This window comes from Necator americanus, chromosome II (genome assembly GCF_031761385.1).
Source record: "Necator americanus strain Aroian chromosome II, whole genome shotgun sequence".
Classification (NCBI taxonomy): Eukaryota; Metazoa; Nematoda; class Chromadorea; order Rhabditida; family Ancylostomatidae; genus Necator; species Necator americanus.
Genome location: NC_087372.1, coordinates 32133788 through 32148309, shown reverse-complemented (window position 1 = coordinate 32148309; position 14522 = coordinate 32133788). Strand labels below are relative to the sequence as shown.

Sequence of the window (14522 nt, the reverse complement as noted above, 5' to 3'; positions counted from 1 at the left end):
CCCTCCGGGGTCGATAAATTGGTATCAGACTTGTCTGGGAGGATAAAAGCACTGACTTGACACATCTGCTAGCCCCCTCAAGGCATTGTATAGGCCAGTTACACGTTCGTAAACCTCAAACGATTTTGAATTGAAGTGAACGTGGGGGCGTATCCCGAGTGGATTTATCCCAACGCAATGCGCTTTGTCTTCTGTTATTGTCTATTGTTATCATTCGTCTTTAAAACAAAGTGCAACTTTGCGCTTGCTCCATGTGTGAAAAAAGAGAGGAGGAGAAAGCTAGACAGTGAGTCACCCGTAGACACCTAGCAGATGCCCTCGTACGGACAGACATTATTGTTTGAGAAGTTCAAACCTACAACATGCGATCTTTCAAGGTGGTTTTGCATGTTCCGTGAAGGACATCACGTTCCCTGCTGCTGTCTCAACATAGCACGCACGTTCGTTCCCTCCTCGATCCGGATCAATACTCTGAACGAAGTGAAACTTGCCGCATACGCATACTTCTGAGCTGTTCTGATTTGAGCCGCTTGTTCTTCCCTGAATCTCACGGCATAGAACGAAAAGTAATGCTAGTATTTTAGCGGATGAATCGTAAGAATAGAGGAAGAGTGATTCTGCAGCTACGAATATACAAATATAAAGGAATGAGTGCAAGGAATGTTGTAGACTTGTGCATATAAACGCTTCGTCATATGCATTGATTTTTTTTGCTAACATTTACCATTGTGAACTTTTGAAATTGCAACTGACGCGGGTAAAGTGTTGTTTGGGAAGGGGGACAGAGGCACCCAGTAACGTCCTTATTTCCCGAAGCTCTAACCTACTTCTTTCTTTTAGTAACTTAAGTTTATATATAATAGATCCCCTAAGACTAATGCTTCGGCCTTATGGCCTCGATTGATTTGATTATTTACTTCGAGAAATAAGGGTGCCACTGAGTGCCCCCCCCCCCCCCCAATGACACTTTACCCCCTGACGCCTCCTCTTTGTGGATCATCTGTGAGGCTTTGAAGAAGGCGAACTCGATGAACATCAGCATAATGATGATTACACCAGCCTTCTGTTTCTTTTTTCAAACATAGTCTAGTCAAAACGACATGATGCACAGGTGATTCAAACGTGCAAACATAAAGTCTTGTCAAACTGACCTGAACCCTGGTGCGATTACGGAAACGGTTGCTCTCCAGATGGGACGCTCGGTCAAGCCAATTGCAATGCAAAAACGAGTAGAAGTAGCCTCGAACGAAATTGCTTACGCAAATCCATCATATACAAGATCAGTCTCTACAGTAGTCAAGGGACCTTTGCCCGCGTCGTTGTTTTGTGTTTACGAGTTGCGGTCATTTTTTTCATTACCAACCAGCTCCAACTGTAGCGCCAAATGTGTCGATTAAACATTCACAATGATGGGTGATGTTACCGTCCACATTGCGTAAATCCCTTGACGGCGGCTATCCAGACACAGCTGACTGGTTGTGGGTGTATTTATGAATAAGCTGTGACGACTAATCAGTAGCCCTATTCATCATTGTGGCTATTCGAGGTAAGTGCAGAGGGGGTCGTTGATCCTCCTCCCCCATCTTGAGTTGGAACCCACTTAGGACTAAGAGCGTGCCTTAGTAGTTCTATACGGGTAAGTACAGAGGGGGTTGTTGATCCTCCTCCCCCATCTTGAGTTGGAACCCACCTAGGACTAAGAGTGTGCTTTAGTAGTTCTATACGGGTAAAGTCAACGATGGATGCAATTATACCTATAGTAGAGTCAAATCGACACGAAGCACGGTGCTGTTGCATAAGCGATTGCGCTCGAAGCGGCGAGCGGTGGAGATGGCGGTTAGAATCGAGTTGGGACCATCGCGAACCGCAGCAATGAACGGTGGTAACAGGGGTCCTCGATCCTAACCGCTGCGCTCCACCGCGCCGCTTTGAGTGCAACCGCTTACGCAACTGCACCGTGCTTCATGTCGTTTTGACTCGAGTATATTTCTTCCCGTGCCCGATTTGAAACTAATCGGTCAAATCCGATTCTTTGTCAATACAATCGTCGTGAGAACGTACCACCGTCAGATAATCCTCTTCAACAAGGACGATTCATTTATAGTTATTGACACATCCATACCATTAACAAAAACTATGGGGATTTATTCAAACAGATGAATCGAGTTCTGTATCGATCCATAATTGCAGGAAAGCAGCTTATGTGTGCAGACAGATTGCATGACTCGTACACCTGGTATTATTATTCGTGTTGGGCACCATTTACGAGAAAGATCCTATTTTCACGCATGGGGCACCTAGATCACAGTCGTATTGACGCATGAACAGAAATTAAAAGTCACGAGGAATAACAGAGAAAACAGTACAACAGCAGCAGCGCAACAGACATTGCTTGGTGTTTTTTTTTCTCATCTTTTTTGTTTCTTTTCAAGTTTCTCTTCTTGTGCGGTTATTTCATACATTTTATTTCATCTGGTGTAGAACCACTCTTGGTACTGCTACTCTAATAATACACTGAATTTCTGAGCTGTTCATATCAGAAGCATTTGATTTATTCTTACTCTGTCATTCTTTTCCAAAATATGAAGAATTTTTATGACCAGAAATTGTCTATCTTAAGTCAAACAGGATACGGAATATTTTCGAAATAGTTCTCAGAGCCATGTCCATTTCTGCTGCTAAAACCACTGCAGCGAACTGATTTCTAACCTTTGGTATCCCTAAATGATTCCGCGCTATGGCTGAAACTTGATTGTTGTGAAATAGTTGCCGTTCCATCAAAGTTCTTTCGCAACTTAAGTCAGCACGTGACTGGTATCCGTGAAAAATTAAAACTCTCGAAGTTGTCTAGAGTGCATCTACTTCCTCGAAATGAGACTAGAGCACAGCCTTCGAACGTTTTCTGTTCCATGACACATGTGTACCAGTTCAGAAAAATTCCGAGTTGCATTCCGATCAGAACTACTTGATTAATGATGCAAAACGTCGTAGGCATTTGCGTTCGAACGCGACGCCCTTTCACCGTTCCCACGCAAGTGTGAGAGTCTAAGTCTACCACAGCTAGCGGTGACCATTTGAATAGGGGTCCCAACGGTAAAACGTCTACTGTACCTCCATCTTAAAGGCATCACCCCACGAATCTGAGGTGGCACGGATTTCAGGTGGAGTATTCGTATGCGGGATAGTAGATTATGGAGAGGGGAGTGATTCCGTCCATTTCTTCCTAACTGCCGTAAAAAACGGCCCGGAAGATACGGCTGCGGGCGTTGTGGCCCCCCTTTTTCTAGAAGGAGTTCGACTGGAGCGCGCCAGAACGCCCGCAGCCTTATCTTCCGGGCCGTTTTTTACGGCAGTTAGGAAGAAATGGACGGAATCACCCCCTCTCCATAATCTACTATCCCGTATACGAATACCCCACCTGAAATTCGTACCAATTCGGATTCGTGGGGTGAAGCCTTGAAGCACAATGGAACGCAGCTCGAGGATCTCCAATAGACTTTGCAGTTTGGAAGATTTCTGGAAGCGCCGTCTTTCTATTATTTGTAGTCTGCGAACGTGAACATCTGTTCTTGCGCAGATTGCAAATAAAAGAAAGGCGGGACCTATCGTCTTGCACGTGGTCAGGCGGCAGTCCAGGCAGCGTTTAGACATGCGCGCCGTTCCATGCCGTCGCCACTGTTGGCTATGATCTCGTGGTAATCGCAAGAGAACAAAAATATGACAATGACCCCACACTTCTTGCTTGGTTCATTCTACAGGTGGCCATATCACGAGTGCTGCGTCGCGGCTGCACTGTGAATGTGGTGGAGTTGGAGTGGGACCCGAGTACAGTCGAGTGAAAACGTTATGAAACACTGTGCAGTTGCGTGAGCGGTTGCACTGGAGACGGCGCGGTAGAGCCTACCGGTTAGGATCGAAGGGGACCCTTGCTAAAACCACTCATTGTTGCAGTGTGCGAGGGTCCCACCCCGATCCTTACAGCATGGGTGCCAACGGGCCGCTTCGAGCGCGGTCGTTTACGCAACTCCACCGAGCCTCATGTCGTATTGATCCGACCATATAACGGAGTAGAAGTGCAGCTGGCGAGCTCTACAGCGTAGCTGTACATTGTATTCCTATCCAGGGAACAAGAAATCAATTACGGTCTAGGAATAACATGCACTCCAGCACATCTCTGTAGAGCAGACACTTTTGAAAGGGCAAAAGCAAATACAAGCAAACAAACTGGAATTCCTGTATGTATGTACTTTCTATTGATCTGTGTACCAGTGTGTTCGCCACAGTGCTGCGCTAATCGATATCGAATGAGTCCAGCCGCGCAGCAACTGAAACAATAATTCCAATTTCGCGAGTCAGTTGCTTTTTTGGGGCACCATATCGACGTAATCGGATGATGGACTCACCAACATCATTTCCTGATGTTTAAGGAGCAAGCGGTGATTGGAAATTGAGTAGTTTAACTTTACTCATCACAGAACGGAATATGGCGCATTTTATTGATTGATTGATTGTGATCAACGATAACACGTACCTGTGGCGCCAACACCTTTGTTGATCAATCACTGTTCATCGTTCGTAGTTAGTTATATGAAACAAATAAGTAAATAAACTTCTCTGAAGATCAAATCCACGACAGTGAACCAATGTCGAGCTAGTTGTTGTGTTCATACGTGCCTAACAAGTTGGCTAAACCTCTCCAAATCGAAGATATCGATCAGGTATTTAATACTGTCGAAAAGATAGGTTCATTCAATTCCACTCCTACCAATCTCAGTTGCAGTCCGATCTCTATCGTACGTTCTGCTGATCTACATCGGGTGGCGATGAAGTCTGTGCCGACCGTTGTATCGCGTACCGTACATAGATGTACTGTCTGTAGGACCATACTTCAGGAGAGCTGGTTCTCGACTCACATCCCCTATTTCTAACAGTCCTCCAGGTGGAAAGTCAGGATTGGCGCTGTGTGGTCGGCGCGGGTGCACCACACGGCTGTTTTCCAGTCTGCATCGATCCAGCCGACTGGGCGTGGCATTGCTTTTTTCCGCAGCGAGTCGTTCCTCCGCCATTTTGCCATCGCCCGTCGACCTCGCTCGCCGCTGTGCCCGCTGCTAGCTCCGTCCGTCCGCAATATGCGTTTACTTGTCCGAAATGTAATCCTAAGGTCGGCCAGCCTTCATCTCCACCTCTTCTTACCATCCTCATCCATGCTTACTTCTACTGAATCGTGCTTGTTTCGCTCAGAATACCGGCGTTACGTTCGTTTCGCTCATCACATCCGGAGTCGTCCAGTTTTGAGGTGTATTCTCAAGTGTTCACCGCCCGCACCACAATCAAGCAACATCTATCGAAGTTTTCTACTACAACTGTTGATCACAATCCTTATCAGGGAACATTTCAATAATCAAGAGTTTTACATCCACATACTTGGATACGTGAATATTGCATATCATGGGAGCAGTACTGGATCTGGTTTGCATACATTCACTGTTGCTGTTCTTCATCTCACCTCTACTATTTTTCTTTTTAATTTCAATATTTCCGTAACGTCGATATTCTTAGCGATTATATGCGTCTAACTACCAGCTACTACACGAACATTTTTTCTCTTCAGCCGTTTTTTGGTGACATGCCCAAGCCAAAGGTTGGAATCAACGGATTTGGCCGTATCGGCCGTCTGGTACTCCGCGCTGCGGTGGAGAAGGACTCCGTCGAAGTGGTATCCGTCAATGATCCCTTCATCAACATTGACTATATGGTATGTTAACTGTGACTGATCATACTAGTAGAATTTCTTACATGATTATCCGGAAATAGAAGGGAATTGAAGCTGCGCTCTAATTGATGTCAGATTCATCTAATTGATTAAAGCTGGAATTTCGTTGCGATGCGGTTGTCTTCTGATCTAGATTAGGTCATGTACGAGGTGATGTGTCGTAAGGAAACTGTGAGATTGAAAAGTAAAAATGATTAATAGGCACTGATGATGAAGTAAGGCGAGGCAAGCGCTGAGCGATACAAGTTTTTATTTCTAAGTGCTCTTTGGCGCATTTTTAACTTAGCGTGGTTTGCGGAAGCCTAACACAAAATCAAGAGGGTACAGTGATCAAATAATTCTGCGACCTCTGCAACTCGAGGCGGTACACAATTGTACTCGGTACTACGAGAGTCAATACTTTGAGACCCATAAGGGCGCTATCCTAGTTTGGGGGCCAGTCTGAATTCTCAGTGCAGAGTTCCAAGAGTAAAACGCTGAACGTCCTCTACAAATTCACTAATCAGAAGCCTTAGGAAGATCAAAGAGATTCGATTCTTCGAAGAAGCAACTCCAAGAGAAAACTCTACCGTATCCGGATTTGAAATTGAAAAATGCCCCTGTCTAGGATAGTACCTCAATTAGTACTTTTGACAACTGAAGAGTGAATGAATATCTCGTCGTCTGGCTGTGACTTGTCGCGCTTCAGTCCGCTCGCTTTAGAGAGGAACACCCAATAATGTCAGCATAAAGTAAATTAGCAGACACTCTTAACGATGACAGGTTTTCAGGTGTACCTCTTCAAATAATTACTTTATCTACAACAATATCTAGTGGAACAGGGATGTCGATACATATTTATTTCTCTCTCTCACACAAAGATTGCGTTTCGTCTTTGCTTAAAAAGTTCCACTCATTTTCAAACCCATAGCAATTCGATGACGCCAAGCGTAACTTGGGAGAAATTGTGAGGCAGACGTATGCGATTGGGAAACTATACCTATCGATTTCGTCACAGCATGTTTTCGAAAGCTCCTTTTACACTTTCGCATTGTCAGCAGATAGGAACTTTTGAAAAACAACAATTAGCGATACGAATGCATGTTTTAACAATGGCGCATTTGACGATGAGAAGGTTATTGCAAATTCACAAAGAGGATTCCGTCTCCGTTGCCTTCGCGATTGGAATTACTTTATCTACAACAATATCTAGTGGAAATTCAGTAGATTCGAAGAAACTAAATTCAAGTTCACTTTCTTTATCAGTTGTCCTTCTTCACCGTGCTTCTAAAATATCTTTTTCCGAGACGTCAGAAGTGTATTTTTCAGGTGTACCTCTTCAAATACGATTCCACCCACGGCCGGTTCAAGGGTAGCGTTGCACATGAGGGTGACCACCTTGTTGTAAGCAAGGAGGGAAAAAGCACGCACAGGATCAAGGTCCACAACAGGTAATCCTCGGATGTTTAAGGAATAATGAAAAAAGCTGCTTATTTATTGAAACCATGCGGTTATCAGACAAACGCAACGTTGAATTTTGAATTTGAACTTCGAATTAAGAGCTACCTGACAGTTTTTGGATTGCTGTAATGGAAATTTAGATTTGTCTATAACAAGCATTGCTGCACTCTTGAGGAAGCTATGATTGCACACCTAAAATGGGTTTCCGCTATTATCAAGATTTTCATAGAACCTCTACGAGCGGATTCCTTTTGGATTGAGAGTAGGATAAGGCGGATTTCACATGGCAATTCATCTCTCAACTGCTCCATGATCATGCTACGTGCGTTTCTGTGCGTTGTCGGGAGTATTTAGGCGAGTGAGGGGGCTGGTGTTTGGCGGCCGTAGTTTTTCTCCCAGTTTCGGCGATCGCATATTGATGTGCATGAGTTCGCGTTCACATCACATTAAGGTATTGTTGCAGAGGGCAACGAACTCTAAGGCCGATACTTTTTTTGCTTCTCTGCACTAACCTTTGCTCTGTGATGTAGCTATGTATGGAAAAAAATCAGAAATGTTCATTATTTTCTTCTTTTCTGACCGGTTTTTGACTTTCACTGTCAACAGCACATACAAGCGTAGCGGTTGCTATACTGGATTCGTTAGTCGAGAATTAATAAGCAGGTTCCATCATAAATCAGCATGAAGTAAACCTGTTGTTTGACAAATGGTTTTGGGAATAATTAGCGAATTGTTTTCATTTCAATCGAATTTTTCTTTGTAGTATCTTACCCTGTTTTTTTTTAGTGCAAAGACTGTCTTAATAGTAAAAAATTGAAAGAAGAAGGATGCAAAGAATTGACGTTTTTCTTTCGGCATCTCGGTTGCATTTGCGGTCATATAGTTTTTATTTTAAACAAACACGTAGTAGTGGAGTCATTCTGAGATGCGGTGTTATGATTGTATTATCTTATCAGTTAGCTGAGAATGCTTCGTTCTAAATGGCTTGCGGCTCAGAGACCAAACGTAGCTATCCTTACCATTTTGTCCGAAAATGTTTGAGCATGGGAAAAAAGTGGTATTGGCAGTTTGTTCAAAGGCGCTCGAAGGTTTACAACGTGCACATCCGTATGTTGACAGATAGAAAGTCAGTCCGCTCAGACTGAGCATTTGTTCTTCGTGAGCAAGACGCTAGAAGTGAAGATGTATGTGAATACGTTCGTTAGTATGAAATGAGGTGTTTGTTAATTCAGAGAATTGCATGCTAAATTAATTTCTATTATTATTTCTACTTCAGCAAGGACCCCGCTGAAATCCCATGGGGAGCCGATGGAGCCGAATACATCGTGGAATCGACTGGTGTGTTCACCACTATTGATAAGGCGTCGGCACACTTGAAGGGTGGCGCTAAGAAGGTAGCTAATTAAGATCAAAGTTCAAGAGCATGTCTGTGATAGATGTTACTGAAGATGATTTAGGTTGTTATCTCTGCTCCATCCGCTGATGCCCCGATGTTTGTGATGGGTGTAAACCACGAAGCATACAATGCCTCGAACAACCACATCATTAGGTGCTAATAATTTTAGTCTCAATATTTAAAATAAAAGTAATATCAATCTTTAGTAACGCCTCATGTACAACAAACTGTCTGGCTCCACTAGCCAAGGTCATTCACGACCACTTCGGAATCATAGAAGGATTGATGACCACTGTACATGCCACCACTGCTACCCAGAAGACCGTCGATGGACCATCTGGAAAGTTGTGGCGTGATGGACGTGGTGCTGCTCAGAACATCATTCCTGCTTCTACTGGTGCGGCTAAGGCTGTCGGCAAAGTTATCCCAGCCCTGAACGGCAAGCTTACTGGGATGGCTTTCCGTGTCCCAACCCCCGACGTTTCTGTTGTCGACCTCACCTGCCGTCTTGAAAAGCCAGCTAGCATGGATGACATCAAAAAGGTATCTATTTCAACATTGAGCAACATTTTCATGATTTGCTTTAGTTTTTCTTTTCAATTGGGAAATTCTCATGTGTTGGAAGAGGGGAATAGTGCTTGAAAGGTCTTGCATACAACAATGTATGCACGTACGTACGTTTGCTGCATAAATTGCAGATTGCTGGCAAATGAATGAAGAAATCGCTATGTGTTTTTGAGACCCTCAATGCCACTGAATCATACTACATTGCTCTTGTTGCTCTCTTTAGTAGTCAACATATTCAGATTATCAAAGCGGCTGCGGAGGGACCGATGAAGGGTATTTTGGGATACACAGAGGACCAAGTTGTGTCGACTGACTTCGTATCTGACACACATTCCTCTATCTTCGACGCAGGAGCGTGCATCTGTCTCAACCCTAACTTCGTTAAACTTATCTCATGGTTGGTCTTTCCGTAACTATAAGTGTTAGTGTTATTGTGATTTTGAAGTGTAAAAAATAAACTCCCTTATATTTAGGTATGATAATGAGTACGGATACTCGCACCGTGTTGTTGACCTGCTCGCTTACATCGCCAGCAAGGCCTAAACTGTGTTCCCGCTCTCCTTTATTCGCTCTCAATAAAAGTTGTGGTTTTCTAATGTTTTGTTGTGTTAGTTGCCACCCTCCGAGCGTAGATTTTATTGTAGTTGTGTAGGCCTCATTTCTCCTTCTTTTGTAGATGTATTTATATGTAGAGTTTATGTAATGAATTTGTTAGTATTTAGTTCTCGCGAGTTCACATCTTGAAATATTCTGTATCACAGACATTACCGAAAGCAGATTAAATGCAACAACTGCCTCACCGCAGGCTAACCCAGATTACCAAAAGAAATCTTGCGGTTTGCTGGTTGCAGCTTAGAAATGTCTTTGATCAGACTACTTTTACAAAAAAAAAAAAACAGTTATCCGCTGCAAGACTATGACTGTCTTATTGTAGTTCTTCTTTAGCCATATTTAAAAATGGTAATCCCATCCAGCTTAGGCTGATACCGTCCTCCAAAGTAACCAATATTGGTTGTGGCTACCAACGCAGGTGGCTGTACCCAATTACTCGTTATTCTGTTGCATACACCGCAGCTTTCCTTGTTACACTGTGGTTGCACCGATCCTCCTGACGTAGACTTAAGGAGCCTTGATATGAGAAGCTCTGCGTGAAGGCGGCCAACGTAATAACATCCTGATGGACTGAAGGGAACACGTGGATGATCGAGTTCTTTCCATCCAAGTAAATCTTTGTTGTCACAATAAGCAGTCTACTACGTGCTGCAAATCCATATGTTGTTCTACACTTTTCGAGCTTCATCTAGAACTCGAACTTGAAAAGTTTTTCACTCAAAATTCGTCATTTCCTACGTGGCTGTCCTGCCGCGTCGAATCTTTTTTCTCACCAATGGCGCATCGATTCTGCGCCACAATGCGGAACATGGACGGGCTTTGCTGGAGGGGAAGTTACACATTCTCTTAGTGCTTTTCTTCGTTTTCTCTCATAGGGCTCAGAGTACACTCATAGCAGAAAGCTTCCAGAAATTGCGCGAAAAGGGAAATCACATGAAGTGACGATTCCCCCATCTTCACCGGAAACGCCACTGTTTGCCACGTTTTGACCGACTGTAGTCTTGGACAGCTAATCTAGCCGGCATAAAGGGTGCTGAAGTTACTTGTGTAGTTGGGGGCTCTCAACACTGCTCTAATCAAACTGTACTCAAACTGAACTGCACTTAGAACGCGGAAATCGTTGGCGGAGGAGAAAAAGTCGCTCTCAGAGCAAAAAACGGTTCTTAGCTGTCAAATGCAGATTGCGGAGGAGCCATTTCTTAAGCCACTTTCAGTTCTTCTCTAATCTTTGTAAGTACTAGATGATACGACTTAGCTATTCACTTCCAGTAAGCCTGTTTGGAGAGTTTGGTGGGGTTAAAGTATGAGTAGCTCCAGCTATATCTTCCTTTTTTCTCTTATTAGCTTTACCCTATATTATGTAGATCTTCTAAGACTAATAATGCTTAGGTTTTAGAACCCGATTGACACATTCATTTATTTCCAGTGATGAGCTGTCCATTGATGAACTTTTGTCTCCTCAATGGAGAAAGCCATTTGACAGTTAGGAACAGTTCTTCTTTTGTAATCTAGTGACGATTTCCGCGCTCCAAGTGCAGTGGAGTGCCGTTCGACTAGAGCAGTGTGGGTTGAGTAGACCCCTCCGCCAAATACCTTCGCACCCAACAAAAAGCGAAATAAGAAGAAGTGCACAGCAACGAGCCGCAGGATATTAGAAATCGAATAAAAAAAAACTTCCCTCCTCAAAACATGGGAAGATGTGTGGAGGAAATAGCTATTACCCTTCGAAATATGTCCTCTAGGTAAATAGCTGGAAGTAAGCATGATACGAGTCATTCAAATTAGTCCACGGAATTTCTCGAAGTTCTTGCAATCCCAGTCCCGACCGAGAAGGATTGCAGCGGAGGGATGAGCGGGGGCACATCCTCCGCTTGTGCAATCTTTCAAAATGTGACGTAAGGTGTGCGATTACAGTTACTACGCGCTCCGTCTTTCTTTGAATTCATATACATATTTCCCCTCCTCCCTTTTGGTTTACTTCGTGATATGAACACAATATGTGCTTTATTCTGCGAAAAGAAAGACTTTAAGATTTGTGTGCTGTACAGCAGTAGGACTGGTCCCCACTTCAAAGCCTCCTATAAGCATATTTGTATTAAATGTGTGATATCTCTCCTCGAACTTTTACCTAGCATCCTTTTTTTTTCGTAGAAATGACTGTTTCTTAGTACGTGACTACGATATCTATCTCAGGGACTATGAGGAAAGTGCAGAACTTCCAAGCTCGACTAGATGAGGCGACAAGCACAAAGAATCCCCTGGAGCGTAATCGTAATTTTTTGTTCATTTTAAAAGCACTTAGTCCTTTCTCTTATTTGCTCATATACTTTATTCCTGAGTGATCTTCAGATCGGGAAAAAAATAGGTACAGTATTTTTGCATATATGGTTAATTTAGTGTTGTTTAGAAAGGCTCTCTGCTCAGAATGGAGCTATGCTTTCAATTCTTCCCCATCATCCGAAATCTCTTGCTTTAGCAAATGAGAACAAAGAAGAGCCTGAAGAGTTTGAACAAGTGATAGACAGGTAATTCCATTAAAATTTGCCGTTTTAGCGTTTACTTGTTGTGTTCTAGGTTAACCCTCTTTTATAAGAATCCCAGCACTCTTCGAAATCGTTTGATCTTCAGTTTTATAGGTTTCGCTGTGACCTGCTCACTGCTATGCGAGGTCAAAATCGACTAATAAAACATGAATTATGCAATTCTTTGAAGTTACTAGAGAGTATAGTCCGGGTCATAGGTGAGTTTCCTTATCTTTTATTCATTGAAAATGGTATCTTCGTGAATATTTATCATAATTCAGGGGTGTCTAATGTTTACTATCGATTGTTAATGGCGATAAATATATTCAAGAATGTGAAAGGTGCTATTTCTGACACTGAGCGTGAACAGGCAAAGGCTGGATTGTTCTCATCGCCTGACGATTATGTCGAGGAGACCGCGAAACTTATAGCTGAAGGTAATTCATTTGTACTCGAATTTTTTTTTTTGCAGAAAGACCAATGCATAAGTGTACGTATTGCCAGTTGTTGCCGAAATTCGCTCCCTTGTTGGTATGAAACAGTTGCATGAAGCTATAGCTACTTCATGGAATCTAGTTCGATCAAACCCTGGAAAAGTTGACGACATTGTTGTTGTTGGAAATGACTGTGTGTTGACTGGGTGCGTTTACTTCTTCAACGACTCGATTCGTGATTAGTATTTTTCGTTTGTCGCTGAATGTGGATTTTTAAAGAATGCGGACTAAAGAAAAAACTGTTTTCTGAATACTTGCTACCTGATTCCTTGTTTCCTCTCCTTCTTTATCTTACCTTTCTGAAAATGTCTCATTATCCATTCTTCCATTCTTTTTCATTATTTTATTTTGATTTTATTTAATTAATTTAGTTTTAACTATTATTCCTGCGTTCTGTGTTCTGGATTTCTCTTTGGCGAACATTTCAAAATCCAAAGACTATACTTGAGTTAAGACTGACACATGAAAATAACCTACTGAAGGAAGATGCTCTCTTTCAGAACTGGTCCATCAGATGTGGTCTCGAATGTTGTCACTTCTTCCTTATCTGCACTAGAAATGGCATCAACATCGCTGCCAAAGAAGGAAGCAACCACTATGCAAGTTTTCGCTTCTTTTGTACATAAATATGTCAGCGTATTATTTTTTCTTTGAAGATGGCATATTTCGACTCAACAAAAACTGAATGATCTAAAAACACCCAATTGAATGTTGTTCGTCAGTTCTCTGAGAACTCAATACACTGAAACTGCCGAGCAGAAGAACTCAGATGTAAAAGTATTTTAGTACAGCAGTTACCAGTTTCAGAGATCTAAGTTCTACCTAACATATTTGCCTCGATAGATTGATCTTTGAGATTTTACTTTTGTCTCCGCAAGTTCTCTCTATACAGAACTCTCTATACTATAGTTCCTTCAGTCTTTCTTAGAAGTAGGGTTTTCTTTAACTCAGTGAAGTTGTATTTATTTATGAGAAGTTTTCAGGACTTATATACCAACAGAGATGCACTGGGTTAATCCTGAGTTGGAGCTTCACTCTTGTTCCACTTCCAGTGTTACAGTTCACCCTTCTAATACGACGAATCACGATATATTTGAAAACAATGTTGACCAGGTTCAGTCATATTCTTTTATCATCTACTTTTACTTTTTAGTCCGCAAATCCTTCGGACATAGGAAGATTTACCTATCGATTTTTTAGCCTACGTCTTCATCTCGTTCCACAGAGTTAAACTGTGCTAATCTGATGGATTCATTGTCCATGTTTTTCCCGGAGAATCATGAAACCATTACAAAACATTTGTTTGAATTGCTTCGTTCGGATAAATCAAACAACGAATTGCAAGGAGAGGTTAGCGCTTTCAGATCATCCCAAGTAATCCATTTAAAACTTTCAATTCGAGAAGAGTAGTCAGTATTCGAGTGTTGTTATCACTAAATTGCAGCTCATTGACCTTCTGGGGTTCGAGCAATTCGAGATGGTTGGTAAAGTCTTGGATGCACGCTATCAGCTAGTAGATGAATTGAAGAGTGCCCGACAGGACGCGGCAAATTTGTCGAAGTATATGCCAGAAAAGGTAGTGTTGCTTCATCCGTTCCTGTATCTCCAGCTATGTCGCTTCCATACGTTTATCTTTTTCTTTCGATATTGCATTTCAACTAATTCATTGTTATTGTAAGTTAGGAAGGAGGTAAGAATATTTATTGAAGCGGTTCCTG

At 42.5% G+C, this 14522-nt stretch overlaps 3 protein-coding genes across 5 annotated transcripts; 2 read left to right on the top strand and 1 right to left on the bottom strand.

Annotated features, from left to right (window-relative positions):
• Positions 1 to 372: 372 nt before the first annotated feature.
• Positions 373 to 5066, bottom strand: RB195_020143 (uncharacterized protein; the record flags this gene model as incomplete). Of its 2 annotated transcripts, XM_064188312.1 has the most annotated exons (5): positions 373 to 471; positions 1152 to 1240; positions 1364 to 1443; positions 4267 to 4325; positions 4404 to 4412. In XM_064188312.1, the coding sequence occupies 5 exons, from the start codon at positions 4410 to 4412 to the stop codon at positions 373 to 375; spliced, it is 336 nt and encodes a 111-aa protein (XP_064044193.1). The 2 variants fall into 2 exon arrangements, with proteins under 2 accessions (XP_064044193.1, XP_064044192.1); XM_064188311.1 differs by lacking the exons at positions 1364 to 1443; positions 4267 to 4325; positions 4404 to 4412 and adding exons at positions 4532 to 4546; positions 4841 to 5066.
• Positions 5067 to 5448: 382 nt separating this feature from the next.
• RB195_020142 (uncharacterized protein) lies at positions 5449 to 9719 on the top strand (the record flags this gene model as incomplete). Its single annotated transcript, XM_013447836.2, has 8 exons — positions 5449 to 5469; positions 5612 to 5755; positions 7082 to 7203; positions 8490 to 8607; positions 8671 to 8762; positions 8816 to 9152; positions 9416 to 9573; positions 9650 to 9719. 8 exons carry the CDS (start codon positions 5449 to 5451, stop codon positions 9717 to 9719), a joined length of 1062 nt encoding a protein of 353 aa, XP_013303290.2.
• Positions 9720 to 9878: 159 nt separating this feature from the next.
• Positions 9879 to 14511, top strand: RB195_020141 (uncharacterized protein; the record flags this gene model as incomplete). Of its 2 annotated transcripts, XM_064188309.1 has the most annotated exons (11): positions 9879 to 9897; positions 11982 to 12059; positions 12196 to 12313; positions 12425 to 12528; positions 12592 to 12747; positions 12815 to 12950; positions 13305 to 13403; positions 13788 to 13917; positions 14005 to 14154; positions 14249 to 14380; positions 14488 to 14511. In XM_064188309.1, 11 exons carry the CDS (start codon positions 9879 to 9881, stop codon positions 14509 to 14511), a joined length of 1146 nt encoding a protein of 381 aa, XP_064044190.1. The 2 variants fall into 2 exon arrangements, with proteins under 2 accessions (XP_064044190.1, XP_064044191.1); XM_064188310.1 differs by lacking the exon at positions 9879 to 9897 and having other exon boundaries at positions 11987 to 12059.
• Between the last annotated feature and the right edge of the window lie 11 nt (positions 14512 to 14522).